Raw genomic sequence first — 25,996 nt, 5'->3', positions numbered from 1 at the left:
TGTCAGTTGTCAATGATGGGTTTTAGAAAATAACCAAAATAGATGCTATTGTTGCTGTTTTCATGAACACATAGTTTGATTAGTGTTCTGTGTAAAATACATCTTTTTATAGTGTAAATGGATTAATTTTATTTAAATTTATTTAATTCTGCTATCTCAAAGAGCAAAAAAAAAAAAGAAAAAAAAAAAAGGTTTGTTTAACGGTTGAAATACTCATGTAACAAAGGTCATATAATATTGCAAGAGAATGAATTGCTAGTATTTAAACTTTTCTTGATTGAAAACAATCTGATGTTGCTGAATAATACAAAGATTCAAATTTTAAATCATGCATTTCTTTCAAAAGCATGAAGGTTTATGCCACAAATATTTTCAAAGCCAAACAAAAAATTCGACATATTAAATAATTGATTTCCTATCATCAATACCAAACTTCAAGCCAATATTGTTAATCTCAGTATATTTGTATTTTAAAATAACATAACATGGCTTTTATAGGATTATTGTTATCTGTCCAATCCAAGCAATTCTGTATACAGTAGGAAAAACCCCAGAAAATGAGAGTTAAATCACATCTTTGAATACCAATGTGTTTATTTTCAAAGATCCCAAAAAATTAAAAACTTTACAGCCGAGAGCATTATTTGAAAAGAAAATCAGCAATGAAATACAGTTTGCAAAAATCACTTTAAATCCTCAAACATGAGTTAAAATGCTGCCGAGGTTAGGAGAGAGGGAGGGGGGGGGGAGGAACCATGGCCACAAAGGCAACGGAGGCGATTGGGCCCAATAGAAGCAAAGCGATTGAAGTGCACAGCAGCCCTATCCCCACCTTATCCCCATGGCCGCTGTCCATTGGACGCCCCTGGCGCTCTGCCTCTTCCTTCCTTCCTTCGCCTCGCTCCGTGGCCACGGACGCACGCACGCCGCGTCCCCGATTCCCACCTTAGAATTGCAGGCGCCGCGATACCACCGATCGCAGTCCGTTACTACACTTCCCTATCGTCGTGACAGGATCGTGGTGGAGAATTTCTGCGCAATGGAGGCGTTGCAGCAGTCTGCGAGGGCGGGCGTGGTGCCCTCCGTGTCCTCTTCGAACGGCTTGGTGAACTCCTCCCCTGCCACAGGATCTCGCCTCACGCACGCGAAAGCGAGATTCCTTTGCGGGAGCGGAGCGTCGTTCAAGGGGAACGGAGCTTTGGTGGCTAAGGTAGCGAAGGCTGTGTCTGTCCCGTTGGTTAGTTCTAGCAGGGGCGTCGTGGTGGCGTCGACGGAGACCGCTGCAGGAGGCTACGCTGCTGCCCTGGCTAACCTTTCTCAGGCCAACAATGACTTGGAGAAGATCAACCAGGATATGGAGGCGTTGGGCGAGCTCTTGACCAATGAGACGCTATACGACTTCTTGGTGTCTCCTGTTATTGATGGCGACAAGAAGAAGAGCATCCTCAAGACCGTTGCCGAGGACGCGAAGTTTAGTGATGTCACTATCTCATTCCTGAACCTCTTGGTTGACAAGAAGCGCATTGAACTCATCAGGGAAGTCACTAAGGAATTCGAGGCTATCTTCAACGATCTCACGGATACGCAGATGGCTAACGTCATCTCGGCTGTCAAAATCGAGAAACCCCAGCTTGCTCTTATCGCTAAGAAGATTCAAAGCCTGTGTGGTGCCAAAAACGTGAGGATTAAGAACGTTGTGGACCCTTCCTTGATCGCCGGCTTCATTGTGCAGTATGGAAAGGATGGATCTCGCTATATCGACATGAGCGTGAAGGGCCAACTCGATCGGCTAGCTACACAGTTTCAAACCGCTGAGCAGTCCGCCGCCACACTCTAAGGTCCCTGCACAGTCCCGTATTCACTTGAGCTTTTTGCTTGTCCTTGAGGATCAATGCAGGGCTTGTAATCCGTTGACACTTCATAATCAATTGAGAGGAGGACACCCGCTTCTCTTATTGATGATAAATTGTGGTAGTGAATCCGAGAAGAGGTTGCTTTACTTGGGGATTGTAGACTATGTACAGTTTTCAAGAGTTAAGAATGAGGCAGTTCCAAGTCTATTCTGCACTATCAATTGGCCGGCATGGTTGTGTTTCATTTTTGTCCATGGTTTTTACTGGAGCTCTCTGTCCTTTGTAGCTTTCAACTCAATTCATCTGCTGCCGACTTTCACCACATTTCAGTATAGGCATGCATGCATCATGTCGTAATGAAATGGGTGTTGTGTTACAGACTACCATTGACCTTCTCAACCAGGTTTAGATGTCTTTTGTTGACACGCTTATATCTGTTGATAATTGTTCTACAATGTCATGGTCAGACTTGCTGGAGGAATGTTTCTTTACTGATACAGATATGGTGACTATTCAAACCTACCGTGGTTGAATGTTGACGGCATACTATTCAAATGACGTACGGCATACAACCTCTTGATGTCTGTTCCAATTGGTGCCTGAATCATTTGATGGAGTAGAACTATGATCACACAGAACTAATTGCGCACGGGCTTTGCACGGCCGTACACAGTACCTCGATGCTAACACAACATTAAATTACATTTCGTCATTCAAGTCGAATGCTAGAATTTTCAATCTTGTGTGGAATCTGCACACCTTAGAGAGTTCTCTTGTCGTGCTTTCAGTCTTCTATGGGGGCTGCTTTTCCTGGCTTGAACCTTCACAGTGACGTTTTCACACACCGGAGAACTTCTGAACGATGACCATTGAACCAGAATCAGCGTGAAGTAGTTAATCATGGGCATGATTAACGAGTTCTATCCTTGAAGGATGGCTGCAATATGTGAGCTTGTTTAACCTGACATTTCGAAGTGAACTCGGATACTCCAGAAGTTCAACAATGTGCTTGAATCAAGTTTTGTGAACCATTTCCTCTACGCCCTTTGGCAGCTCCTTGCAAAGTAACTGGTGCAAACGCTCAACATAAATGCTGTTTGTACTTTCAAACAGATTGACGTATTCTTTCGTCATTTGAATAGTATGCCGTACGCTGTCTGGCACACCGGCATTCGTCATTTCTCGCAGGTCGAATTTTACTCAAACGTCAAGAGCAATCCTTGTTCACACCTCTAAGTTTATGGAATATCGGTGGTTCTTGTACTTGAAGAGATTACGTCGTGAGGATCGAGGCGGGGTTTGCTATGCAGTATAGTTCAGCGCACATGATTTATCCAGTGTCAGTTGTAGAGATATACTGGTTCTCGTCCAGTATCATTCGGACGGTGTTCATTCACTACATTGTATTCTGCAGTCCGAGAGTTCTTCCGCTGCAATTGTGGGGAGGTTGTATTAAATTTGGAACAGTGAGGCGATCACTTTGATTTTAGGTTTTGGTGCAGCGATTGGGATGGAGAGGAGAAGAACCGGTTTGGGGGAGAGGATGGCTTAATAGTGATTGAATTGAGACTGTAGGTGTTGGGGGTGAGAGGGCGATGCGAAGAGGAGCTATGGCGGAGGGCGGCAATGATGGTGATCGCAATTGGTCCATGTGGTTACGCTTGCTATCTCATTCCGTGCGAGACACTGCTGGGTCTACGTCTGCTGATGACACGACTGTTCTTCGAGCTGTATGTGTCGACTCTTTCTTAATTGGTGTGTTCACATGGTTCGATACAGAGTACGAATGAGACAGGGGAGTTAGATGGGAGAATGGCGGGATGCGTTAGAATTCTGTGCTGGGTTCGAAGGTCGTCGTACATGGTATCATTTGATTCTGCGGTCATATTTTAGGAACCCCGTTTTGCTAAAAATTGTCTCATGTGTCTGAGCACTGATAGCCTTGTGTAACAACTTTCCCCGCTGTCCATGCTGTTACGCCATGGGCTGAACGTTGTGCGTCGCCACTAAATTTGTCATGAGCTGCCGCGCTTACTCTGAACCCGTCTTCGAACAGAGTTGATGTCCAACTTAATTAACATCGGAGAGTCTGCGGGTGGAACTTTTACAGGGGTCTGGCTGTTGAATAGACCTCGTAAAACACTGGGCAGAAGTGAGTCTGCACGAAACAGTGCTGGTTCTAGAGCGGAACCGTACCATAACTTGTGCATAATTCCTGTCGAATTTGAAACCTACAAAGCAAAGTTGCTTCTGCATAATGCTGTACGCAGTGAGATACACAGTCCCTTGGGTTTTCCTTCAAATTAATCGCACTGCCGCCTGGGGCCAGTGCAGTCACATAGATTAAAGCCCACTTCGCTAAACGTGCGGGATTTGTCTTTTAGAACTCTCGTACATTTCTGAGGAGCAATATTAACGACGTCTTTGTTATGTAGAAAACATCTGTATCTGATGTCAAGCACAGTTATTTTTCGGAGTTGTCTATGGTGTTCATCGTGGTGTTAGGATCACATGTTCAGTTACTGCAATACATAAATATGTTACTTGACCAGGTCAAAAACTTGCATCGACTATGTGCCAAGGGAGAACAAAACGATGATTTAGTTGGCAGGGTGTACCCACATCTTGTAAAGATCTTTAATCGGTGCTCCGCGTCATTGTTGTCTCAGAAAGCAAGCACTGGTTTACTTCTTCTGGTAGGATCCTTTCTGATCCCATAATAGACATTAGTTTATGATCTGCAAGATGAAGTTGAGAGAATCTTTTTGTTAGGCTTTAGTCTATACCTTCCGTTTATTTAGTGACAACTTGAGCGCTACTATAACTTCGCCTTTTATACAACAGGCTATCTTGCAGTTTTTCTTGGACTTTGGCGAGATTGTGTTACACGATTCCGATCCAAGTTTGCGCACCTTCTTTCGCTCTTGTCTGAGTAGGTGAGTCCTCCCTGCTTTCTTGCAAATTTTAAATTCAGTTCTAGCAGTTGTCCTGTGTGAATTGATATTGATAGGTGATTTATGGCCAGAACATGTAAAGTAATATCTTGGTTTAAACACAAGGATTGCTGTTGCAAATCTAAAGAAGCATGCTTCGTAGACCTTCGATTCGAAGTGACAAGCTAGAATCAAAATATGCAAATCAAAGAGTTTTTGCGATTGATAGGTTTTACAACTGCTGAAAGTAAAACCCCTAGTGCTATTTTTATTTATTTTTAATTCTGAGGTTCGGATGCACGACCTTGGCTGCATGTCCATTATGGATTAATGTGATTGGGATAGCCCAGGCAATATGCTGATGCTACTGTGGCTGCTGCCACCTTGAAGTTTCTGAATCAAAATAAAGCAAAATTGGTGGTTGCACACCCTGCTTTACTTCCACAGGTATTTAATCTTAAGTGTCAAAGGCTTCTTTACGTACGTTGATGCTCACAAGTGCTTGGGCACCCTCTTTGACAATGGATGCTATACTACCACGAACAATTTCACTTACTGATAATTACTAATTGATCATTCCTGTTTCATGTGTTTCCAGTACTATCCTCTCCTCCTGAAACTGGTGGCTTGGGGAAGCAGCAAGTAAGTTCTCGCCCTTCTTTTCACATCTCTCATGTAAAAGCTACAGTCGAGTTTCCAGTGAGGAAATTTATACGTGATTGTATATACTAGGTTTTGCAATGTAACAACGAATGTTGCCTCCAATAAATACTCTACAATGAGCGATGTTTTCAAATGATGATGTTTACAGGCTGGATCAAGCGTTTACGGATCTTTTGCCAGCTTTAACTGGACCCTCCTCCTTTCTACCTTTGTTTCCCGCGCTACTTGACCTCCCCAGTAAGTGGACACTCGGACCTTCAAAATCGGAAGCTGTTCAGCATCTGTTTATGTTCATCATTCATTTTCCTAGACATGCGAAGTCGTCATGATGCATTCACATCATGAGGTTAAACAGATTTGATAACTTTGCCTTGAGTGTCATATGCAGCTTTGGTATTAGCATTGGAGAATATACAGTCCAGTTCCGGAGCTGCACCAGGGACTTCTAGTGGCAGTAAAAAAAGCCCTGCACCCGAGGTATGTCAACTTGTTGTGTATTTTAGTGTGATTTTTTATCGCATAAATTGTTAAGTTTTTTGAGTGAATCAGAAGAAAATTGAATTACTTTGTAGTTTGGTTCATGGAGTAGATATTACTCTTTTGATGTTAAAGTCCAATGTGATGTCTGGATATCTAGATTTGTTGTTTTTAGACTGCTTTCTCTGAATTTGTGCTTAGCTTGATTCCAGGTTTTGCTTGCGTTGATGGACGAAGCATATACGGGATCTGTAATAGCTGACAGTCAAGGCGATGATGGGGCTGGTGCCAAGGACGAACCCGAAGCATTTTTTGCAGACCTGCTCAAAGATGAGAATGAGGGCCTAGCGGTGAACCTCATTTCTTTAATCAAACATCGCAATTATTTTTTATGATATTTTTGACGTGACAATGTCAGCCACCCCTTGAATTCATATGTGCGGTGTCCAGTCTCATGAGACTGGAATGTTTGTTTCTGTGTACACTTAGTTTGTGGATGACGAGCATATAATTAACATCCAAATATATGAAAGTGTGATTCGTTTTGAAGTCGGCCATCTTACTTGTAGAAGTTGCGACAGGAACGTCATTGGTCATTTCCAGGGATGGCAGCCGCACTACAATCATTGGTAGGGTCGAGCCCTTCAGAACGGCTGCAGCATGCTATGACATTGGCACCCATATTACTTCATATTTACTTCACCATAGCATTACGAGATGTAAATGACTGTGAGTAACCTTTCACCCATGAATCTTGACAAGTTCCAGCATTGTTTCCTTCATAATGAAACTGCTACAAATGCAATAGTAGAAACAATATGCGTGTTTGTTTGCCATGGCTGCTCTTTGGTAAACTTCAATGAACAGTGGCCACAATATCCTAATGAACAAGGAATCTGTGGATGTGTTTTTTCTTTTTCTTTTTCTTTTCATCTGAACTACATTTTCCTCTTATTGGGATCAGTGTGGATTGTAGAGATGTTGTTAATGCCAATTTATCGGTTTGAAATCTGGATGGTACAGCACTGCTAGCAGCGCTATTGCCGATTGTGTTTCTTAGAGTCGATGCAATGCTTCCGAATCCAAATTTTAATTTACAGGCTCCTTATTCTCTAATCCTCGGTACTTGCAGTGAGTTAGGTTCTTGCTTCACTTCTGGTAATATGTTTTCAGTAGTACGCCGTGCTTTGCCTTGATGTTTATGTATTATGAAACTTAATGTTTACTTATAATGTAATGCTTTAAGTTTGCTATTAATTCTAACCATGTCTCGTCCAGGCACAAAAATTGCTGCTTGAGTTTGTGCTAGCCGCATTTCAGCAATCTCCTCACTTAGTAGCCGTCTTGAAGGCAAGATATAAACATTTCCTCTCTTCCCGTTACAGAAGGTCGTAGGGAAGAGGCTATGTCAAGTTAACATGGAGACTGTATCTATAATATATTTGAAGCGCTTGTTGCAGAAACCGATAATGGATAGAGTTGGGCAACTACATACCAGTACAGCAAAGGTACTTGTCACGTGCGTCCCTCATGGGATCTTCATGTTAATGGCCCTTCTGAGCTACTTCCGGAGGGGTAAAGTAATGCATCGTGAGTGCTTCTTGTCAGGTGTTATGTTTCAAGTGCGTCTGCAACCAGCACATCAGAAGTTCTCATTCAAGTAGAACCAGGGGTGAACAGTTATTAGTCACTCCGTGCGGTTCATTTGAAAAATGATGACCGTTTTTTGTTACTACTAACTTCTTGTATCAAGAGTAAAAAATTAAATTATTATTATTCATATTATTAATACTGTTATTGTTGTTGTTGTTATTATTAATATTAAGTTAATTGATTAATCTGGATTTTGATTGCTTTGGTCTTTGCGAAATTTATATACGTAATACACTTAAAGGATGTTAAGCGCATATGTTGCAAGATGTGATTCATTCGAAAGAAATTTATGAGGTCCCCCTCCATTGTATCATAACTCTACAGTTCTAGAACTAGGATATCCACATCTGTATGTGGATGTTATTGAGTGGCCTTGAGACTGGAATGTGAGTGTTATTGAGCGGATGGTTTTTGGTTTTTGCAGACAGAGCTCGCACTTCAATTATGTTGGGCAATAGGTGAGCATAGTGGAGGCGACTTTGGTTACAAGGCTGCTGCCCGTGAGCTTTTTGAGACCCTTGAGCTACTTCTTTATGAGAATCTTCCTTCAAGGTGATTATCCTTCTTTGTCATGGCAATTCAAATTTGGTATTTGGAGATCTAATTTTTTGGAAGTCTACTCCAAAGCAACCTCAAAAGCAGCGTCACGGTTGACACCGTTGAGTAAATTTGCCCCTATTTTTTCATCTAGTTTCTTGACAATGGGAACCTTTTTTCATTCTTTCGATTGACAATACTAAAACGAAGTGGGGATTTAAGCAGGTCTGCAGCTAGTTAAGCAGTTCACTAGCTAGTTATCCTGCTGAATTTCCTCCTTTGTTTCAGCATTCACCCGGAAAAGTTTGAACGAAGGATCCATGTTACCATTTTCATACACCCATTCTTCATATCAAGAATGAGTTCCATTGTTTATGCAACTTTGAATTTTTTTGACCTCAAACAAGGTGTAAAAACTCTCCTTGTATGATTCGTTGGTGTTGCTTACTATGGAGACGATTTTCTGCTGAGTTGTCTTTTGGAACATTCTCATGTTCTGGTTTTTAACAGCCGCATGAAGGGGACCGACAAACGAAACGATGATGCCTTCAGGGAATCGGCTATTTCCCAATCCCGCTTGTTGTGCTCCGTGGTCACAGCCATTGCTAAATTGGCAACATGTCATAGAGAACTTTCTCCAAGACCTCGTGTTTGTCTTTCTAAGGTACAGTACGTTGTTTTGTTCATTTCTATTTCACACATATTAACTTCCCTCTTCAATCTCTTGTTCAGCCTTTGCTGATGGATATGAGTTTGTGTAGGTTGCTCGGTCTCAGCAAGTATTGGACATATCTATTTGGAGAAGCGCACACGAGTTCTTGGGGCTCATGCATAAGCCAGCAATGTGCTCCTCTATACTGGGACCACCCTCTGGCTATCCTAATCGCCCTGGTAGCGTGCAATGGAGTGAAGGTGGCACCAAGGCGGTCGCTTCCATACCCTTCTACGCGCTTGGGGAGAAAGCAGGCACACTCCAGTTTCCATCTCTCATATTCTTTGCTATTAATCTTTCTTTAGTACGCAGGCTATTTCTCTTACGTTGATTGGTTCTCCAGCATGATTTCAATTCAGATAATTGTAAGTTGTGTCTGTTGCAGGTCCTCCATTCCATGATTTCTCGCTTCAGGACGTCATTGGTAAATCGGAAGCAAGATCGAAGTTTTGACGGCAATGTGTAATATTAACCTAAGGAAGAGTAATACCAGGAAGTGAATTTTAAAGCTGCCTAATAGTATATAGAATGGGTTACTAGTTGATAAAGAACATATTGTTACAAATGAGATGTTTCACTTTCCCAGATAAGATGCACTTGTAAACCCTTCACCCTGAATACCCGACTGAAATGCGTATTCCTTCCTTCTAGCTAAAGTTTCTTATGCGTTGTAATGAACTGGTACTGTTCCGCTTAGAGAATTGTTTCAACTGCTGATTACTGACAGGACGTCTGATTGATCAGTCAAATTTTCCAGTTTTGATGCAAGCACTTTTTCACTAATTCCTTAATATCACAAACTGATAACTCAGCTACAATTATTAGCGAGGAGTAGTAGAATGTTGGTTGCGCACAATACCACTACCTTCACCATCCAATCTAATTTGAATGATATAATGTGGTGAGCGGAATATTCTAATGCGCCAGTAAACAGTCACTGTGGTCAATATGAGTTCGGGGATCTAGAACTGCAAGCATGATATTACCTGTTAGGGGTTAAGAGTATGTGTGATGAAGACATTTCCATTTTGACTTTTATACGTTACAAAAAAAATCATCTGCTACTTTCACTTTTTTTTCTTCGTCACTTCACAACTTAGAGCTATAGTGGAAAGGAGTATCTAGTAGTTCATTCTACTGCCCATACAAGAATTGATAGGATCAAAATCAGTTGCTCCAACTAGCGGTTGCAACAGACTGATCTTGCCACACCAAATAAATTTACAATGTCTTTTCTGATTCGCTGTCCTCAAATGTACGAAAGCCTCAGCCGGGGCGTCATGACGCAGAGTGTGATGTAAGCCTTCACTCATGCACACAAATCCCATCGGCATTGATATCCCAGGCCCTCGCCAACTCCCGTTAACAAGTGCTCTACCTTGCTGCCCGTTGAATATGGATACTGAAGCAAATTACCACAGTCTAGATTACAACTGCTTTCCAGCATTTTACATGCCTATCAACTTTCTACAGCTTGAGAAGCAGTGAGCAAGAGGCTATTGATTCTGCTCTTCAATGCATCAACTGGAGGACAATCTGTGCTTGAAGGTTTTTGAGGGACATTGTCGCTCCTTACATGGAGGGCAGAGTCGTGTTGCACGAACTCTTTTTGACAGTTGTAGGTATCTTCTCTTTGTTCCATGAGAATCGTTTTCTTGTTTTCCAGATGGACATCGTTCTCGACCTGACAAAGGTGAACTTGAAATTTAGTGAGGTGAGTTGATTCTTGTCCAAATGAAAGTATCACATTATCTAAGAGAGTTGGTACACTAAAAGGCAGCGCTGAGTTACGATAGAACAAACTCATACACAATCTTCTGCTGGGAATAAATTATTCAGAACCTGATAAGATTACCTCTGTCATTGGGACCACGGAGAGCCTTGGACTATTCCTTTTCCCAAACTTCAACTCTGATCGTGGTCTCGGTGGCGTTTCCAGAGGATGACCAGCCTTCTTTACAGCCATAGGGGAAATCTGCAGACAGCCTTCCTTCGTTAGAAAAGGAATAAAATTATATCAAAAACTGAATCCTGTATAAAAAAAAAAAAAAAAAAAAAAAAAAATACTCCTGAACTTCGAAGATAAGGGCAAAGAGCAGATATTAACCGCTTTCTTGACCGGTTTTTGATTTATATAAAGCCGACAGCTTGTGCACTGCGTCTTCTCATGCTGCTGAACACGTTCCGCGAGGACGGTGTTTAACGTTCTCGTCTACACGTTCATGACAAAATACAAATATCAGAGCAGTCTAATGAAAAGCGATGTGCAAATAGCTTAAGTTCCTTTACAACAGTTTTGATTTAGTGAAGATACTTGGACATAGTACCAGGCCCTAACGCCGTCTTCGCAAAATCAGGTCGAAATATAACCTGCCGGACACAAAACTTAAGAATTAAAATTGGTGGTGATAGAAAACAAAAGAGACCTGTTTAATGTCAGTTGATAAAGAGTCAACACGCTCCCGAAGTTTGGAAACCTCTGCCTGGAGGCTGAGCTTGGCACGGATTTCCAGCTTCAGTTCCTTCTCTCGCTTCTGGTATTCGTCTCGGAGTTCGATCAAATCCTTGCAGAGGGTCGGAAACGCTTCTTTGTAGGCCTTCAGCTCTTCGGCCTGGTTGGCACACACCTGTCTCAGCAGCATGCCCGCTGATTGCGCCCTATCGGCCTGTGCAATTATCGACATAAGGGACTGAGTTCGTAGATCCAGAGGTGACTTCGCAATTAGTCGCCGCAGATGATTGTCAGAAGATATGCGAAGAGCTAAGATGTACAAATACCCACAGACGGTTGCACTCCATGACTTCAAACTGCACGCAGTCATGGGAGGGAGATCGAACAAGAACACAAAAGTTCAGGGAATTACCTCGTCTTCCATAATAGCATATTGCCGCTGCAGCTGATGCAATTCTTCTGCATACTGGTGGTTCTGATGCGTAACTTCATGCTCATTTCTAAGAACTTGCGACAGACGACGAGCTCTGCGGCCCGCGGCGGAAAGGTCGACGCTTGAAAGGAGGGCATTGTTCTTCTCTCTCTGAGTCATTTTCTTCGCAGACATTGGACTGTTCATCATCACCCTCTTGAGAATTTCTTTTTGCCTATCCGTAAGCCTCGGCACCTTGCTTTTGGAGGTAGGAGTTTTCTCTAAATAGCTCCTTACTACAGAAACATTTCCATCCTGTCCACCAACGTCAGCTCTCTTTTTCTCAGCTGGCTTCGACTTGAGTGCTGGGGAGTTGCTCATGCGCTTACACTTGGTGGGTGACTTCTGCATTGTCACTATTGAATCTTTCCGTTTAGATCCTGCGGCAGACAATCTGCGACCACTTGCAAGAGGATTAGAGTGTATGACATACTGTCTTGAGTTAGATGCACAATTAGGTGACTTGTTCGTTGGTCGGGTCGATTTGTCACTCTTGACTCCCGTTCCTTGTATTGGCCGCACTGGAGATCTTGTGGAGTTCGACCAAGATTTGTGTTGAACCTCTTTCACCTCGCGCCGCTTTACATTCTTCACTGAGTTAACTTCGGCTACTTTCGGACGAAGGAGCTTGCAAACAGTATCGCCCACCTCGGGCAAAGGTTTGTTACTTTTCTCTAAGCACGGTTGGACACACCGTGCAGAAAACAGAGTACTATTAAGGTCTTTCGGCTGAGGAGCGTCATCTTCTTGGAGCTCCTCGACGGCAGACCTCTGGAATGCTGCGAGCTTCTTCAGGCATTCCGCGAGTTTCTGTTCTTTGGCACTGTCGGCATTCGGTTTCGGATTGAACCCAAGCAACTCCCTTAGATCCCCATTCTTCCCGCTTAGCCAGTCGGCTGTGCCGTTCAGAACATCTGAAAGCCCCAACAGCGTCGGACTTGAGGTTTTATCCACCTCTGATGATTGAAAAAACTCAGAAATCTCCGTTGCCATTTCACGGCCCCTCAATTGCGCCGCGTCGGCACTCTGCTCCATCTCACTTACAGTATGCTCCTCCTACGAAACAGAACAGAAAGACGGTCACAACTCAGCCTGACATCGAAATAGGTGAACCCTCGCAATGGTCAGCACTCCAGTGTCAAGCAAGGTCCATTATCACACAATCCTTTCTCCCCAGAAGGCGCCCCTGAACAATTGAGCTCAAGGTTCTCGAAGTGAAAATTTTCACTTAAGGCGTACGCGAGATATTCACGCACTGAAAGAAATAGAGATACGGCAAAGTAGTTATAAAGTGCAAATGTTGAGTAGAAAACAGGCTGGAATTGAAAATGGCAAGCATAGCATGAACGTAAGCACCTGGCCGCTTCAGATAAGCTCGTCACACCTCCACAATTCGTCCGAACATCGTCACAAGAACCTCTTCACTCGCAGGTTTTACTTCAAAATCCTGTAGCCGTAGTCATGGTAGGGCACAAGAGCTGTGTCGTTCTGAAACCCTCTGGGAGATTTCTTTCGGGTAGCACGTACGAGCTTGTGCGCTGTCTCACCTTCTGTACAAATTACGTACTGATTACAAGATTGTGGATTTTAGAGCTAGCTCTGTCACGAGGCACTTCTGAGCTTAGCCCTTTAATGGCAATTGAACACAGTTGAAATCACATAATGCAACAGTTTTCTTTTTAAGTACTCAGCTAGAAAGGTTTTCGTATGCAGTGGTTCAACGCCACTATATCTGCGGAACTAAAGATAATAACCTCACTTCAGTGTCATCCTTGAATATCACTCAGCATCCGCGTTGTAACTATTCCTCAAGCAAAAACACACTTCATGCAGCACTTGCCCAATGCCTCTACGACTTACTAAAACCTCGGTGGAGCACAGCCGCGACTTGAATTGCAATGCAGAGATTAAATACGTCAGAACAATCGGGAGTACAACAATTCTTTTCCACTGAAAAGAAAAAGCGCAATACACTTCCCAGATCCGCTTAACGCCGGAGCCCCTCGAAAAATATTTCACAAAGACCAAGACAACAAGAGTAAAGAGCACCAGCACGAGGACGACTACTCTTGGTACAACTTACAATGCACCGAGTCAACCACACAGCACGAAAGACACGTTCTCTTCCTCTAAGTAGCAGCGACTGCGAGAAATAAAAACGTATTGGACGTCGCCAGCAGTGCAACAACCACCAATGCGCAAGCCCAATGTGGTGTAGAAAATAGATGTATGAAAGCATAAATCGAATTTGAAACTAGTGGAGCAACCTGGTAATCACTGACAGAACCCGATAATGGTGAAGTGCAGGCGTGCAGACAACGAAGCTCAGTGAGCCTGTCTACTCTGGAACTCAAGCTGTAAGTGCAATCGACAGAGGAGCCAGTAGACGTTGAAGGTGCAGGCAGAACACAAACCCGTTCAGGTCACAGAGCATTCAAATTCAGCGGGTTTCAAACAGGGAGGACAGTGGGGAGGCATTTGTCTTTTACACGCCGTGATGGAACCGTTCCAACGTTCTCGATGGCGGCATGCGCTTCTCGGCTGCTCCAGTTTAGTCGGAGTGTCATCCTCACGTTTCCGTTAAACATCACTGCCACTGTAAAAGCACAAGCTCCATAATTGTATGTACAGTCGGGGTAGTTCTTTGGTTGATTTCATCCCGTTGGTGAGAAAAAAGAAGAAGAAGATGTATTTTACTCAGTGAGATGCTCAGGTTTAGGGCTTCAACCTCACCTTAGCTGGCTCCCTCCCCCTAGCGTCCATTTGCAGCTGCACGTCTCTTTTTATATTGAACAGCACATGGTCTGATGAGAAACAATTTGTATATAAAAATAACACAGCGGGCATGTCTCTGAATGTGTTGATCCTCATTGATGTATTGAAATATTTTCTTTCTTGACGTTGGGGGCAAGGTTCGATGTGAAACTTGAAACCATCGAGTAACAATCTAGATCGTTTGAGAGCAATAGTAATGACTGAGCTACCCTAAATGAATATTTATTGGTTGAATGTAATGCGCGCATGAGATCAATTTCATCCAATGATTGTCATACTTGTTGACTGGAGCTAGAACCCCTGCTTTCATGGAATAGTAGGGCCTACCATTGGGCTGGATTATGGAGAGATTAGCTTCATGAGTTTTTACTCTTAGAGGACACAAATCGCAAAACAGGGAGCCGCCGTTCCACACAAAATCCCGGGTAAACAGTTAGATCTGGAGGCGCTTGACCTGCTCTTAACCTCGGAGTTGCTGCTACAGTCACTGTGCATCAGCAAGAGAACCACCGGCAGCACGAGACTCTTCTTCACTTTTCGTGAGGCAAAAAATGAACATCACCTCGCATCTTCGATTCTCACATGCGCTGGGGTTTCGCTGGCCTCACACGATCTCGGCGTCTAAGCAAAAGGATTGCACAGAAAATGTTTGCCACTCTTGGACACTCCTGCAAGCAATGCTGCACCCCACAACATAACTTGTGAAACAACTCTTTGAATTTCCTATCATTTTGGACGAAATTGGTTGCAACAGAATTGATTGATGCATGAAATCCTTCATGGCATAAATCTTACATCCTAATGTTGGCCACAAAAAAGCTGTAAAAGTTCAAATTGTTGTTGCAAAGTCAAAAATTGATCACTATTAAGAAATGTTGACCAGGAAAAGAAAGAAAGAGAGTATATGCATAACAATAAAAACCATTTATGTTTCTATGGTGTAATTGGAAAACATAAATTTTATTTATTACATTTATTTAAATAATTAAGTTAAAAGAACTTGAGATAAGCTACATTTATGGTGGTATTTTTGTCTTCATTATTTTCATGATATAGGAACTTGATTATATTACAAGAAGTGTATTGTGAAATAGATATATAGTAGAAACTTGTGCCATTTGACACAAAATAGTGTACATGTGTTCTTTGTGCATTTCAAGTTCCCATGGATTTCCATAAGTTCTTAAGTTCTTATGCAATTTCTGAGTTTCCAAGCGTTCCCTTACATTCCTTTTGTGTTCCTAAGTTTCCATAGTTTTCTATGAGTTTTGTAAGTTCAATGAGTTTCCATAGGTTCTTGTGTGTTCATATGGGTTCTTGCATTCACCAAGTTCTAGTTAATTTCCATGTATTCTTCATCTCCCTCATGCATAAAATCATATACTTCAAATAGATGAGAATTAAATCTAAACCCAAATTACTCATAGCTTGTGCTAAAAGTAATTGACCAAGTTTAGGGTGCACAAAGATTTCCTAGCATTGAAGATATATACTTGGAATAATTGATGACATTGTCAATTTTGGAAATAACAAAAATTCTATTGTAAATGTCAAATAGGCCACAAAAAGGTGTAAAAGTTTAATTTTTGATTTCTAAGTAAACAATTGACCACTCCTATAGAAATATATTTATATATATATATATATATATATATATATACATTATTAAACATACCATCCACTATAATTTTTTTTGAAGTATTCCAAATTAAGCAAAGTAAAATTTTAAGATCATTTTATTATTTAATTTTAAAATATAATTTTTCTTCAAAAGATATAGTAATAATAATATTATTATTATTACTATATATTATTTATATTTATGTTACAAACACAATCAATCTTATGGCAATATAAATAATATTATTCTTTATAATATAGTATATGGCATATTTGGTGGGTATTTTGGATAATTTTTGTAACTAGTTTAAGAGAGTTTTTGTAGTTTTAATGCTTAGTTTGGGATAATTGCAATTACATGTGTAGTTCAAAATTCAAGAAAAAAACATCCTTGTTTTATATTTATTTTTTTGTGCATATGATTTTATATCTATTTTTTCAAAATAAAATAAAATAAAATAAAATCTGAAGTCATCCACAAATTTGATCTACTTATCTTTAAAATTTTATCACAAGGTTTTTGAAGGATGTAATGAGATTAAAACTCAAAGTTTCCATATTAATCCTTTAAATGGATTATTTAAAATATCTATATATATATATATATATATATATATATATTTTATATATACATATACATATATATATGTTCTAAATCCAACTAATGGTCAAAAGATCCAAGACCAAAGATCTAAAAACCCTACTTACTAGGATTTTTAAACCTTACCTTATAATTTCCAAGTCATTGTGTTTTTAATTAAAACTCCTTGAATTTATCATAGTGTATTCTAAATTGCCAATGTGTAAAGATATTTTTAAAACACACAACTTATCTAAATAGTTTAATTAAAACAACTTCCTTTCTTACTATATATATATATATATAATCTTTTTTGAATTTGAAATTAATAGTTTTTTTTTAATTTGTATTTTTTCTTTTCTTTTCAAAGACCATCTAGTTATTTTAAGATAAAAGCATATATATATATATATATATATATAATCATAAATTTAGTTACATATTTTTTTCTAATCTTTTTATGTTTATCTCACCACATAAAAGTTATGTATACTTCTAAAGTTCTATAAGTTCCAAACATTAGTTTAAGGATTTTAATTTTCTAATATATATATTTTTTCTTTATTAAAGCCATACGTTTTTTTTTTTTTTTTTTTTTTTTTTTCAAAAAACATGCAACGCATAATAACTAATGACCTTGATTTCTCATTTTAAGTTGTTAATTTATAGCAAACAATTTAATTGTTTGGTAGCAATATTATCAATCTAACTAGATCATTTAATGAGATATACAATAATTTTTTATTAATTCATATACATTTTAATTAATTATTTATTTTAAAATAGCAATATTTTTCATCAATTGTTTAAAATAGAAGCTTAACGGCTTATTGGGTTGTCCACCAGTTAGTGGATTGTGGGGTGCTTTTGAACTTTTTCAAAGGTTTGAGTCGAAGATCAACTTAGAAATGCGGCTAGAAGAGTGCTTTTCATCAAAATGAGAAGCAAAAAAAAAAAAAAAAATCTCACTCCTCATTTGATTGCAGTGATGGAATATATTGCACTTTTGATTGAATGAAATCAGAACATCTGCAAAGTGTAGGCATCATGTGCTGTAAGGTGGCACAATGTTGGGTGAGTGTTTCCTGTTTTAATTAATGTCCAGGCAGGTTTAGATTAGATGGGGTTTTTAAAGCCTCATGTTTAAAATATGATTGTGTGATATGTTTAAATGAGTTTATGAACATTTTTCTTGTATTATTGTAAAATTTTGGAGCTAATACACGTGTATTATAAAACTTATACAAATACAATATGTAATTAACTTTTAACCATATGAATTTTTCATCTATATATATATATATATATATATGTTTTTCATCATTTTCAATGAATTCTATTGTCAAACACTAATAAACTAGACAGATAGTTCCAATAAGGGGCGGTTTTATAAACCAATATCCTGTCAAATTTTGTATTCAATATATATATATATATATATATATATATTTTTTAACAAATTATATGTAACTATATGAAAAACAATCTATGAAATACTTTAACTTCTATATTTGTATTATCTTATAAAATCTTAAGTTATCTCTACACAAAAGTAGTCATCTAAATAATTAAAAAAAATAATTATAAGATAGCATCTACATGCTAATAGACATAACTGATGTATTTTTTTGAATTGATTTAAAAAATAGTTATTAGAAACATTTTAGTAGTTTCTCAGTCATATTTCATGTGTGATCTATGAAACTTTGTTATTAATAAATATTTCAACATTATCTGCAAAATGGTTTTATTATAACAATATTTTAGAAAACTTTTTAAAATATTTTTTAGACATGCATATTTGAATCTAATATATAATATAGAATTAGTTTTAGTATATAAAACCTTGCATTTAGCTGTACTATTTTATATAAAATATAGTTTCTATTATTATATAGTTTGTATTCATACAATATTAAAAGTCCTCAACTAATTTTCATAATATAAATGATATCTTATAATTAATTATTTAATTAATTATTTAAATGTATTAAATTTTCTAATACTATGTGAAATAATAACTAATTTTGTTCAAGAAGAAGAGTTGGAGTAAAAATTTCTTTTAATCTACAAAAAAAAAAGAATATATCTATATATATATATATATATATATATATATATATTTCTATTAACTTTTATTGTTGATTGCCTATACCTTCTTACATCTTTAAAAATAAGAAGTAAATAGAGTTGATATATTTGCTTCATTATCACTTAAACCTTGATCATCTTTTATTTTACAAATTTTCTAAGAAACTTTAAAGAATTAATCAAATAAAAGTATAAATTAAGTTTAAAAGCTTATTTATTATCATATTATTGTGCTACCTTTGTTTACCCAATAAGTGTGTAGATTAGACTTGCAAAGGACTATCTAATTATTGCTATGACTTTTTTACTTTATATATTTTAAAACTAAAAATTTAATATAAATTATGTTTATATAATTTTATTTTTAGATTGATGGATATATTTTAAATTAGAACTATAGTGCTTAGATTTTAGCACAAAAAAGTAATATTACATTCTTGTACTACTAAAAAAGAATAGATTTTTACTCAACAATAATATAATATTAAAACTAGAATGACTATTGCTAAAGACAAGACCACTAAAGACTTTTGGAATAAGATTAAAAATAAAAAAGATATTGAAAGCAATGAAAAAGGCTTTACTCTTATCTCTATATATACTATTCAATTAGAAGTTATATGGCAATGATCTATAAGACCTCCAACATGTGTTCAACTTATATCATACATGTTTGACTTCCATGACAAGTTTCCATATGTGCACCACTTGGCCAAATTATACCACAAGTAGTCAATATGTACAACATATGGCCAACTTGTTGACTAAGTTTTTAACCTATCAATCACCTACAAATACAAATAAAGTAAAAATCACGTCTATCAAGCTTCTAAGAAGCTTTTCTATATGATGATATTAAATTTATTAAATTCTACTTATTTCTATCTAATCCTTCTAAATCTAGGTAAATATGTATGTCCATGAAAAATATTATATTAATTGCTAAAGCAATTTATTTATTATGAATCTTACTTTGTATCAGATTTGGAATTATAATAAAAAAATATTTATCTTTCATATTAAAATTTAATTTTTAATTAGATATTTTTTTGAATATTACCCATTTGATTTTATTTTATATTTATTTTATCTACTATTACATAGGTTATAATAAATAATAATAAAACAAAATTCCTTCTAATTACTACATAGGTTTTTTATCTTTAATTATGTGCTTTGTTTTTAGATAAAAATAATATTTTATATAAAATATATTATATTTAATTAAAATTTTTATATATTTTTTTTAAATTATAAGGTTTAGATTCCAATATTCTAACTTTTTGATTTAATTTGATCAAATTGAATAATTATTATTATTATTTATTATTTTACTTTTCATCAATTTATTTTTGAGACTTCTTCTAATTTGAATATAATATAATAGAAAACTTTTGGAACTTATCAAAGAAATTTTTCAATATAATCTATATAAAAATATTAATAGCCTTCATTCATGTTGTTGCATATTGACTTTTTTATACAATAGGATTAACATTGGTATTCTAAGACTAAAAAGTTTGAATTTTTATTCATTTTTTTATTTAAAAAAACTACCAATATTTTTGAAAAAAATTCATTAAGTTTTTATTCAAATAAAAATATTTTATCTCTAATATTGTATTATTAAAGACTATATCTTCTTACATCTTTAAAAGTAATAAGTCAATATTGATGAAATATTTTTTTCATTATTATTTGAATCTTGATTTATTCATTTTTAATAAATTTTCTTCAAAATTTTCAAAAGATTATTCAAATAAAAGTATAAATTAATTTTAAAGGCTTAAGTATTATTTGTTTTATTGTGCTACATTTGTTTATCTAATAAGTGTTTAGATTCAACTTGCTGTCACGGCCATAATCATGTAAGCTAATAATTACATATAGAAATAGGTAGAAGTAAGTAAAAGTAGATAAAAGTAAGTTAATTCTATAATATTTAATATAGAAGCTTCCTAGAAACTTCCTAGACGCTGCTTTGACTTCATAGGTGTCTTTAATTGACTTTTTGGATTAGAAACGTGGTCAACAAGTTGGCCATGTGCCACACATGTTGTTAGCTTGAAGATCAAGCTAACTATGTGGCCCACACGTAGAAAAACTTGCCTTGTAAGTCAAGGCATGTGTCCTACAAAGTCAACACATATTGGAGGTCCTATAGAACGTCGCCACATAGCCCCTAGTTAGATAGTATATATAGAGACAAGAGTGAAGGCTTCTTCACTCTTGTCAACTCCTTTCTTGCTTCTAGTCCAGGTTCAAGAGTCTTAAGTTTCTTGTCTTGTGGCAATAGCCATTCCAGTTTCCTTTTAATATATCTACTTGTTTATATTTTGACTTGTTATATCGAGATAGCCTTTTGGTGTATATTTTCCCTCATCGAGTCTTTGTCCTTGACACTTGCAAAGTCTTATCTAATTTTTTTTGTGATTTTTAAAATTTTAAGTACTCTAAATCTAACAATTTGATATAAATTACCTTTATGTAACTTTTATTTTTAGCTTGATGTGGGTATTTTACATTAAAAAAATGATGCTTGAATTTTAGCACAAAAAAATAGTGTTATCCATCACCTTATTGTAAAAACTATTCAATTCTTGATCTTTGTTAATGTATTAAGATTTTAACTTCAAAAAATTGATACATTGCAAATATATTATATTAGCATCATATCTACTTTTTGGCATAATCTTGTCTAATTAAGAATATTTTTATTAGATAATAAAATTTCTACTAGTTGTTTTTTATTGATATAAAATAATAGTATCCTTTATTTAGATTATCTAAAATTTTAAAAATATTTTCATATTTTTTGAATGTAACAAGTTCTATATCATAAAGGTGATTTATTAGTAGGCCGCTATATTATGTTTCTAATTTTTTAAAATATCTATTATATTTTTATAATTTCTACTATTTTATAAAGATTTTAAATACTTTTTATTGTTTCTATATTGTTATATATATATATATATATATATATATGTATATTAATTTTTTTTCTTTTATGCGAATATTTTAATATTTACTTATATACTTATATGCTACTTATATAAAACAAATGAAATGGCACAAAGTTAAAGCAAGTGAAGGTGGTTGATTAAAGCATTTTTTTTTTCTTTTTTCTTTTTTCTTTTTTTCTTTTTTACCTCTAATTAACAACATCCAACAGATGGCTTTTTAATTGAATCAATTAAGTTTTTAAGACATAAATTACAAAGAATCAAAAAATTAATACACTTTTATGTTATTAGAAAATAGTAGTTATTCTCTCAAAGATAGTATAATATTCAAATTAGAATGGCTATTGCTAAAGATAAGAATACTAGAGACTCTAGTAACAAGACCAAGAGCAAAAAATGTATTGAAAAGAGTGAAAAAGGCTTCATTCTTTTCTTGATATATACTATCTAATTAGAAGTTATACGGTGATAATTAATAAAGCCTCTAACATGTGTCTAACTTATATAACATATGTCTAACTTGCAAGACAAGTTTCTATATGTGCGCCATATGGCCAAATTATACCATAAGTGGTCAACATATGTAACACATAAAAAACTTGTTGGCTCAGTTTTCAACCTACTAGTCATCTACAAACTCAAATAAAATAAAATCCGCTTTTATTAAGCTTCTAATAAGAATCTCAATAAGATATTATTAAATTAATTTACTTTTACTTTCTTCTACTTTATTCTTTCAAATTTAGATAAATATGTATATTTGTGACAAATAATATATTAATTCCTTAACTAATTTTTTACTATAAAAATTTATTTTGTAAGAAATAAATATAAGTATTTATACTGAATTTGATGTTATAATAAAAAATTGTATTAATTTCTTACAAAATAATTTAATTTTTAAGCAAATATATTTTAAAATATTATCTATTTGATTTTATTATATATTTAATTTACATACTAATGTATTGACTAAATTATGAGGCCTAAACTTCTTAGATGCTATTATTACTAGCAATGATAGTTTTAAATTATCTCATTTTAATAATTTTTAATGTAAAAAAATCTTTAATGAATTATATTATTAATATTATTAGTATGATTTGTTGTTGTAGATAGATATTCTTAATTAAAATTTATCAATTTTAAGTATGATTATATATATATATATATATATATATATATATATATATATCTTAAACATAAAAAATAATACTTTAATCTTTAATTATATACTTTGAGTTTAGATAAAATAAATATTTTAGATATAAAATATTATATTTAATTAAGATATATATATATATATATATATATATATATACTTTAATTATAAGATTTAAATTCCAAAATTTTAATTTCTTATTTTAATTTATTATTTCTTTAATTATAAGATTTAAAATTTATTATAATTTAATTTTTTAGTTTAATATTTAAATTAAATTTATTATACTAAATTAATAAATAAATAATAAATTTTTTAAATTTTTATCAATTAATTTTTGAGACTTCTTTTAATTTGGATATAATATAATGGAAATTTTTTGGAACTTATTCAAGAATCTTTTTAATATAATCCATACAAAAATATTAATAGCTCTTTTTATTGTTGTTTCATATTGATTTTGTTATAAAATAGAATTAATATTGGCATTTCAAGCCCAAAAAGTATGAATTTTTATTACTTTTTAATTAAAAAAAAATGCTTGTGTTTTTAAACAAATTTCTCTCAGTTTATATTTAAATAAAAAATATATTTTATCTCTAATATTATATTATTAAATAACTATCTTTATATAGAATATTTAAGCTGAATTATCTAAGTTACAAATTGATTTAATAATAATCTCTTTTCAATAATGCATGCAGTAACTACTTGCTTTGCCAAAAACTATATTTCTACTTAAACCATCTTATTGTTAATTTTTAGAATTATAGGTTGAAATTTTAATTTTAGAATAATATTAAAATAATTACATACAAAAGTAGTTTTTGATTATGAATAAATTTTATAGAATGGAACTATCCTATTTACTTTATGCTTTAAATACTTCTAAATTATCATGTTATTTTTCTTACATTTGGCTTTGAATTAATTTTTTTCATATGTAAGACGGTTCTTACTTCTATAGTGATATTTTTCCTATAGACTTACACTTGCCAAAACTTGCTTTGCATAAGTAGCCATATGTCAAAGACAAGAATATGATAAAAACAAATAAACAAGTGAGACTTCTCTCAAAGAAAGATGTCAAAATAGAAATAACTTGATATGTATATTAAGACATAAATTAGAATGGCTATTGCCAAAAGCCTAGAAAACTAGAGAGCCTTGAAACTAGACTAGAAGCAAGAAAAGAGTTGACAAGAATGAAGAAGGCTTCACTCTTGTCTCTATACATACTATCTAATTAGGGGCTACTGTCACGGACATACTCATGTAAGCTAGTAATTACATATATAAATAGGTGGAAGTAAGTAAAAGTTGATAAAAATAAGTTAATTCTATAGTATTTAATATAAAAGCTTCCTAGAAGCTTCATAGACGATGCTTTGACTTCATAGGTGTCTTTAATTGACTTTTTGGATTAGAAACGTGGTCAACAAGTTGGCCATGTACCACACATGTTGTTAGCTTGAAGATCAAGCTAACTATGTGGCCCACATGTAGAAAAACTTGCCTTGTAAGTCAAAGTATGTATCCTATAAAGTCAACACATATTGGAGGTCCTATAGAACGTAGCCACATAGCTCCTAGTTAGATAGTATATATAGAGACAAGAGTGAAGCCTTCTTCACTCTTGTCAACTCCTTTCTTACTTCCAATCTAGTTTCAAGGGTCTCTAGTTTTCTTATCTTTTGGCAATAGCCATTCTAGTTTCTCTTTCAATATACATACTTGTTTATTTATATTTTGTTACCTTTCTTTAAGTGAAGGCTCACTTGTCTGGATTGCTTTTTCATCGAGTTCTTGTCCTTGACAGATTGATAAGAGTACACCTACAATATCAGAGCTTTGTCTAATCTTAAATAAGAGTGGATTATCCTTTTTTCTTGATAAGATATAAGCATATTAGAAGTTACAGATTACCCTCTTCTAAACTGATATTGTCCTTAGTATTTTCTTTGTTCTCAAGTCCCCTCTTCTATTTATCTTGAGCGATATTAAATATCTTCTCTCTTGTAAGTATTATCATGGCAGAACTTGTTGAAATGAAGAGTGCAATGGCACAAATGCAAGAAAAATTGAGGAAGTTAATGCTTGCGATGCATCAACTCAATTTACCACTAGAAGGACCAACAAGATTGGCAGGAAGTGAATATATAGATTTGGTTGGAATTGCTTCAACATCTGCACCAAACCATGTCCTTTCTCCTATAGTGGAACGCCCTTCCAGTGTTAGAGAACCAAGAATTGCCATATCCGAGAAGTTTGATGGCACCAGATCCGAGTTTCGAGGATTTATCAATCAAGTGCAACTTGTGATTGAACTTCAACCCCAAAGCTATCCAACTCGAGGATCTCAAGTTAGATTCATTGTTACGCTTCTTTTAGATTCAGCACTATCGTAGTTTTCATCTTTTCTTGAACGACAAGATCCAATATTAGATAATCTAGAGGTTTTTTTGGCGGAGTTTTGATCCATGTATGGAGAACATGATACAATTCGTGTTACAACCAATAAGATCTGTATTTTACGACAAGGTAATCGATCAGTAACATTGAACGCTTCACAATTTTGACAACTTACAACTGATATCAAGTGGGATGATGCTGCACTTAGTAGCAAATTTCTCTACGGATTACAATATGAGGTAAAAAAATTAATGCTCAACTTACCTGATCCTCAAACATTGAGTCAAGCAATTGACTTTGTTGTGAAGTGCGACGATCGCCTTTTTGAATTTTGATCTGAGAACCGTACAAGTGAACCTTAACGTTATTATAATTCAATAGCAATACCAATACCTCTGCAACACATACATTTAGAAGTAGAGGATATGCAAATTGATGCAGTACATTTCAAACCTCTTACTAAGCAATAAAAGACTCATCGTCGTCAAGAAGGATTATGTTTATATTATGGAGAACTAAATCACACTGCTCAACATTATCCAAAGAAATGACGCAATCACAAAATAAGGAATATGGTTATCAAAAAAGATAATATGTCGAAAAACGAGTTTGTCCAGCTACAATAGGGACCATATGGT

At 35.3% G+C, this 25,996-nt stretch overlaps 3 protein-coding genes across 6 annotated transcripts; 2 read left to right on the top strand and 1 right to left on the bottom strand.

Annotated features, from left to right (window-relative positions):
* The first annotated feature begins 807 nt into the window (after positions 1-807).
* Positions 808-2,070, top strand: LOC112275487 (ATP synthase subunit delta, chloroplastic). The gene has a single exon (XM_024505858.3). The coding sequence runs from the start codon at positions 842-844 to the stop codon at positions 1,835-1,837; it is 996 nt and encodes a 331-aa protein (XP_024361626.1). The 5' UTR covers positions 808-841; the 3' UTR covers positions 1,838-2,070.
* Positions 2,071-3,297: 1,227 nt separating this feature from the next.
* Positions 3,298-9,446, top strand: LOC112276195 (uncharacterized). Its single transcript, XM_090246856.1, has 16 exons — positions 3,298-3,583; positions 4,289-4,549; positions 4,698-4,789; positions 5,137-5,233; positions 5,385-5,428; positions 5,598-5,686; positions 5,838-5,926; positions 6,139-6,276; positions 6,508-6,659; positions 6,891-6,927; positions 7,193-7,276; positions 7,387-7,434; positions 8,004-8,131; positions 8,627-8,780; positions 8,878-9,082; positions 9,214-9,446. Exons 1-16 carry the CDS (start codon positions 3,449-3,451, stop codon positions 9,279-9,281), a joined length of 1,821 nt encoding a protein of 606 aa, XP_090102982.1. The 5' UTR covers positions 3,298-3,448; the 3' UTR covers positions 9,282-9,446.
* A 485-nt stretch (positions 9,447-9,931) lies between these two features.
* On the bottom strand, positions 9,932-14,201 carry LOC112275485 (uncharacterized). Of its 4 annotated transcripts, none has more exons than XM_090246416.1 (7): positions 14,020-14,201; positions 13,109-13,318; positions 11,693-12,808; positions 11,255-11,494; positions 10,936-11,040; positions 10,684-10,803; positions 9,932-10,512 (listed from the first exon to the last, which is right to left on the bottom strand). In XM_090246416.1, exons 3-7 carry the CDS (start codon positions 12,785-12,787, stop codon positions 10,288-10,290), a joined length of 1,785 nt encoding a protein of 594 aa, XP_090102542.1. In that variant the 5' UTR covers positions 12,788-12,808; positions 13,109-13,318; positions 14,020-14,201; the 3' UTR covers positions 9,932-10,287. The 4 variants fall into 4 exon arrangements, with proteins under 4 accessions (XP_090102542.1, XP_090102540.1, XP_090102541.1 ...); XM_090246414.1 differs by having other exon boundaries at positions 13,109-13,302; positions 14,020-14,199; XM_090246415.1 differs by lacking the exon at positions 14,020-14,201 and adding an exon at positions 13,836-13,972 and having other exon boundaries at positions 13,109-13,302.
* Between the last annotated feature and the right edge of the window lie 11,795 nt (positions 14,202-25,996).

The sequence above is a fragment of the Physcomitrium patens genome, chromosome 23, assembly GCF_059467195.1.
Source record: "Physcomitrium patens ecotype Gransden chromosome 23, ASM5946719v1, whole genome shotgun sequence".
In the NCBI taxonomy this organism is placed as follows: Eukaryota; Viridiplantae; Streptophyta; class Bryopsida; order Funariales; family Funariaceae; genus Physcomitrium; species Physcomitrium patens.
Note: the sequence above shows the minus strand (reverse complement) of the source record. Positions and strands in the feature narration are given on the sequence as shown.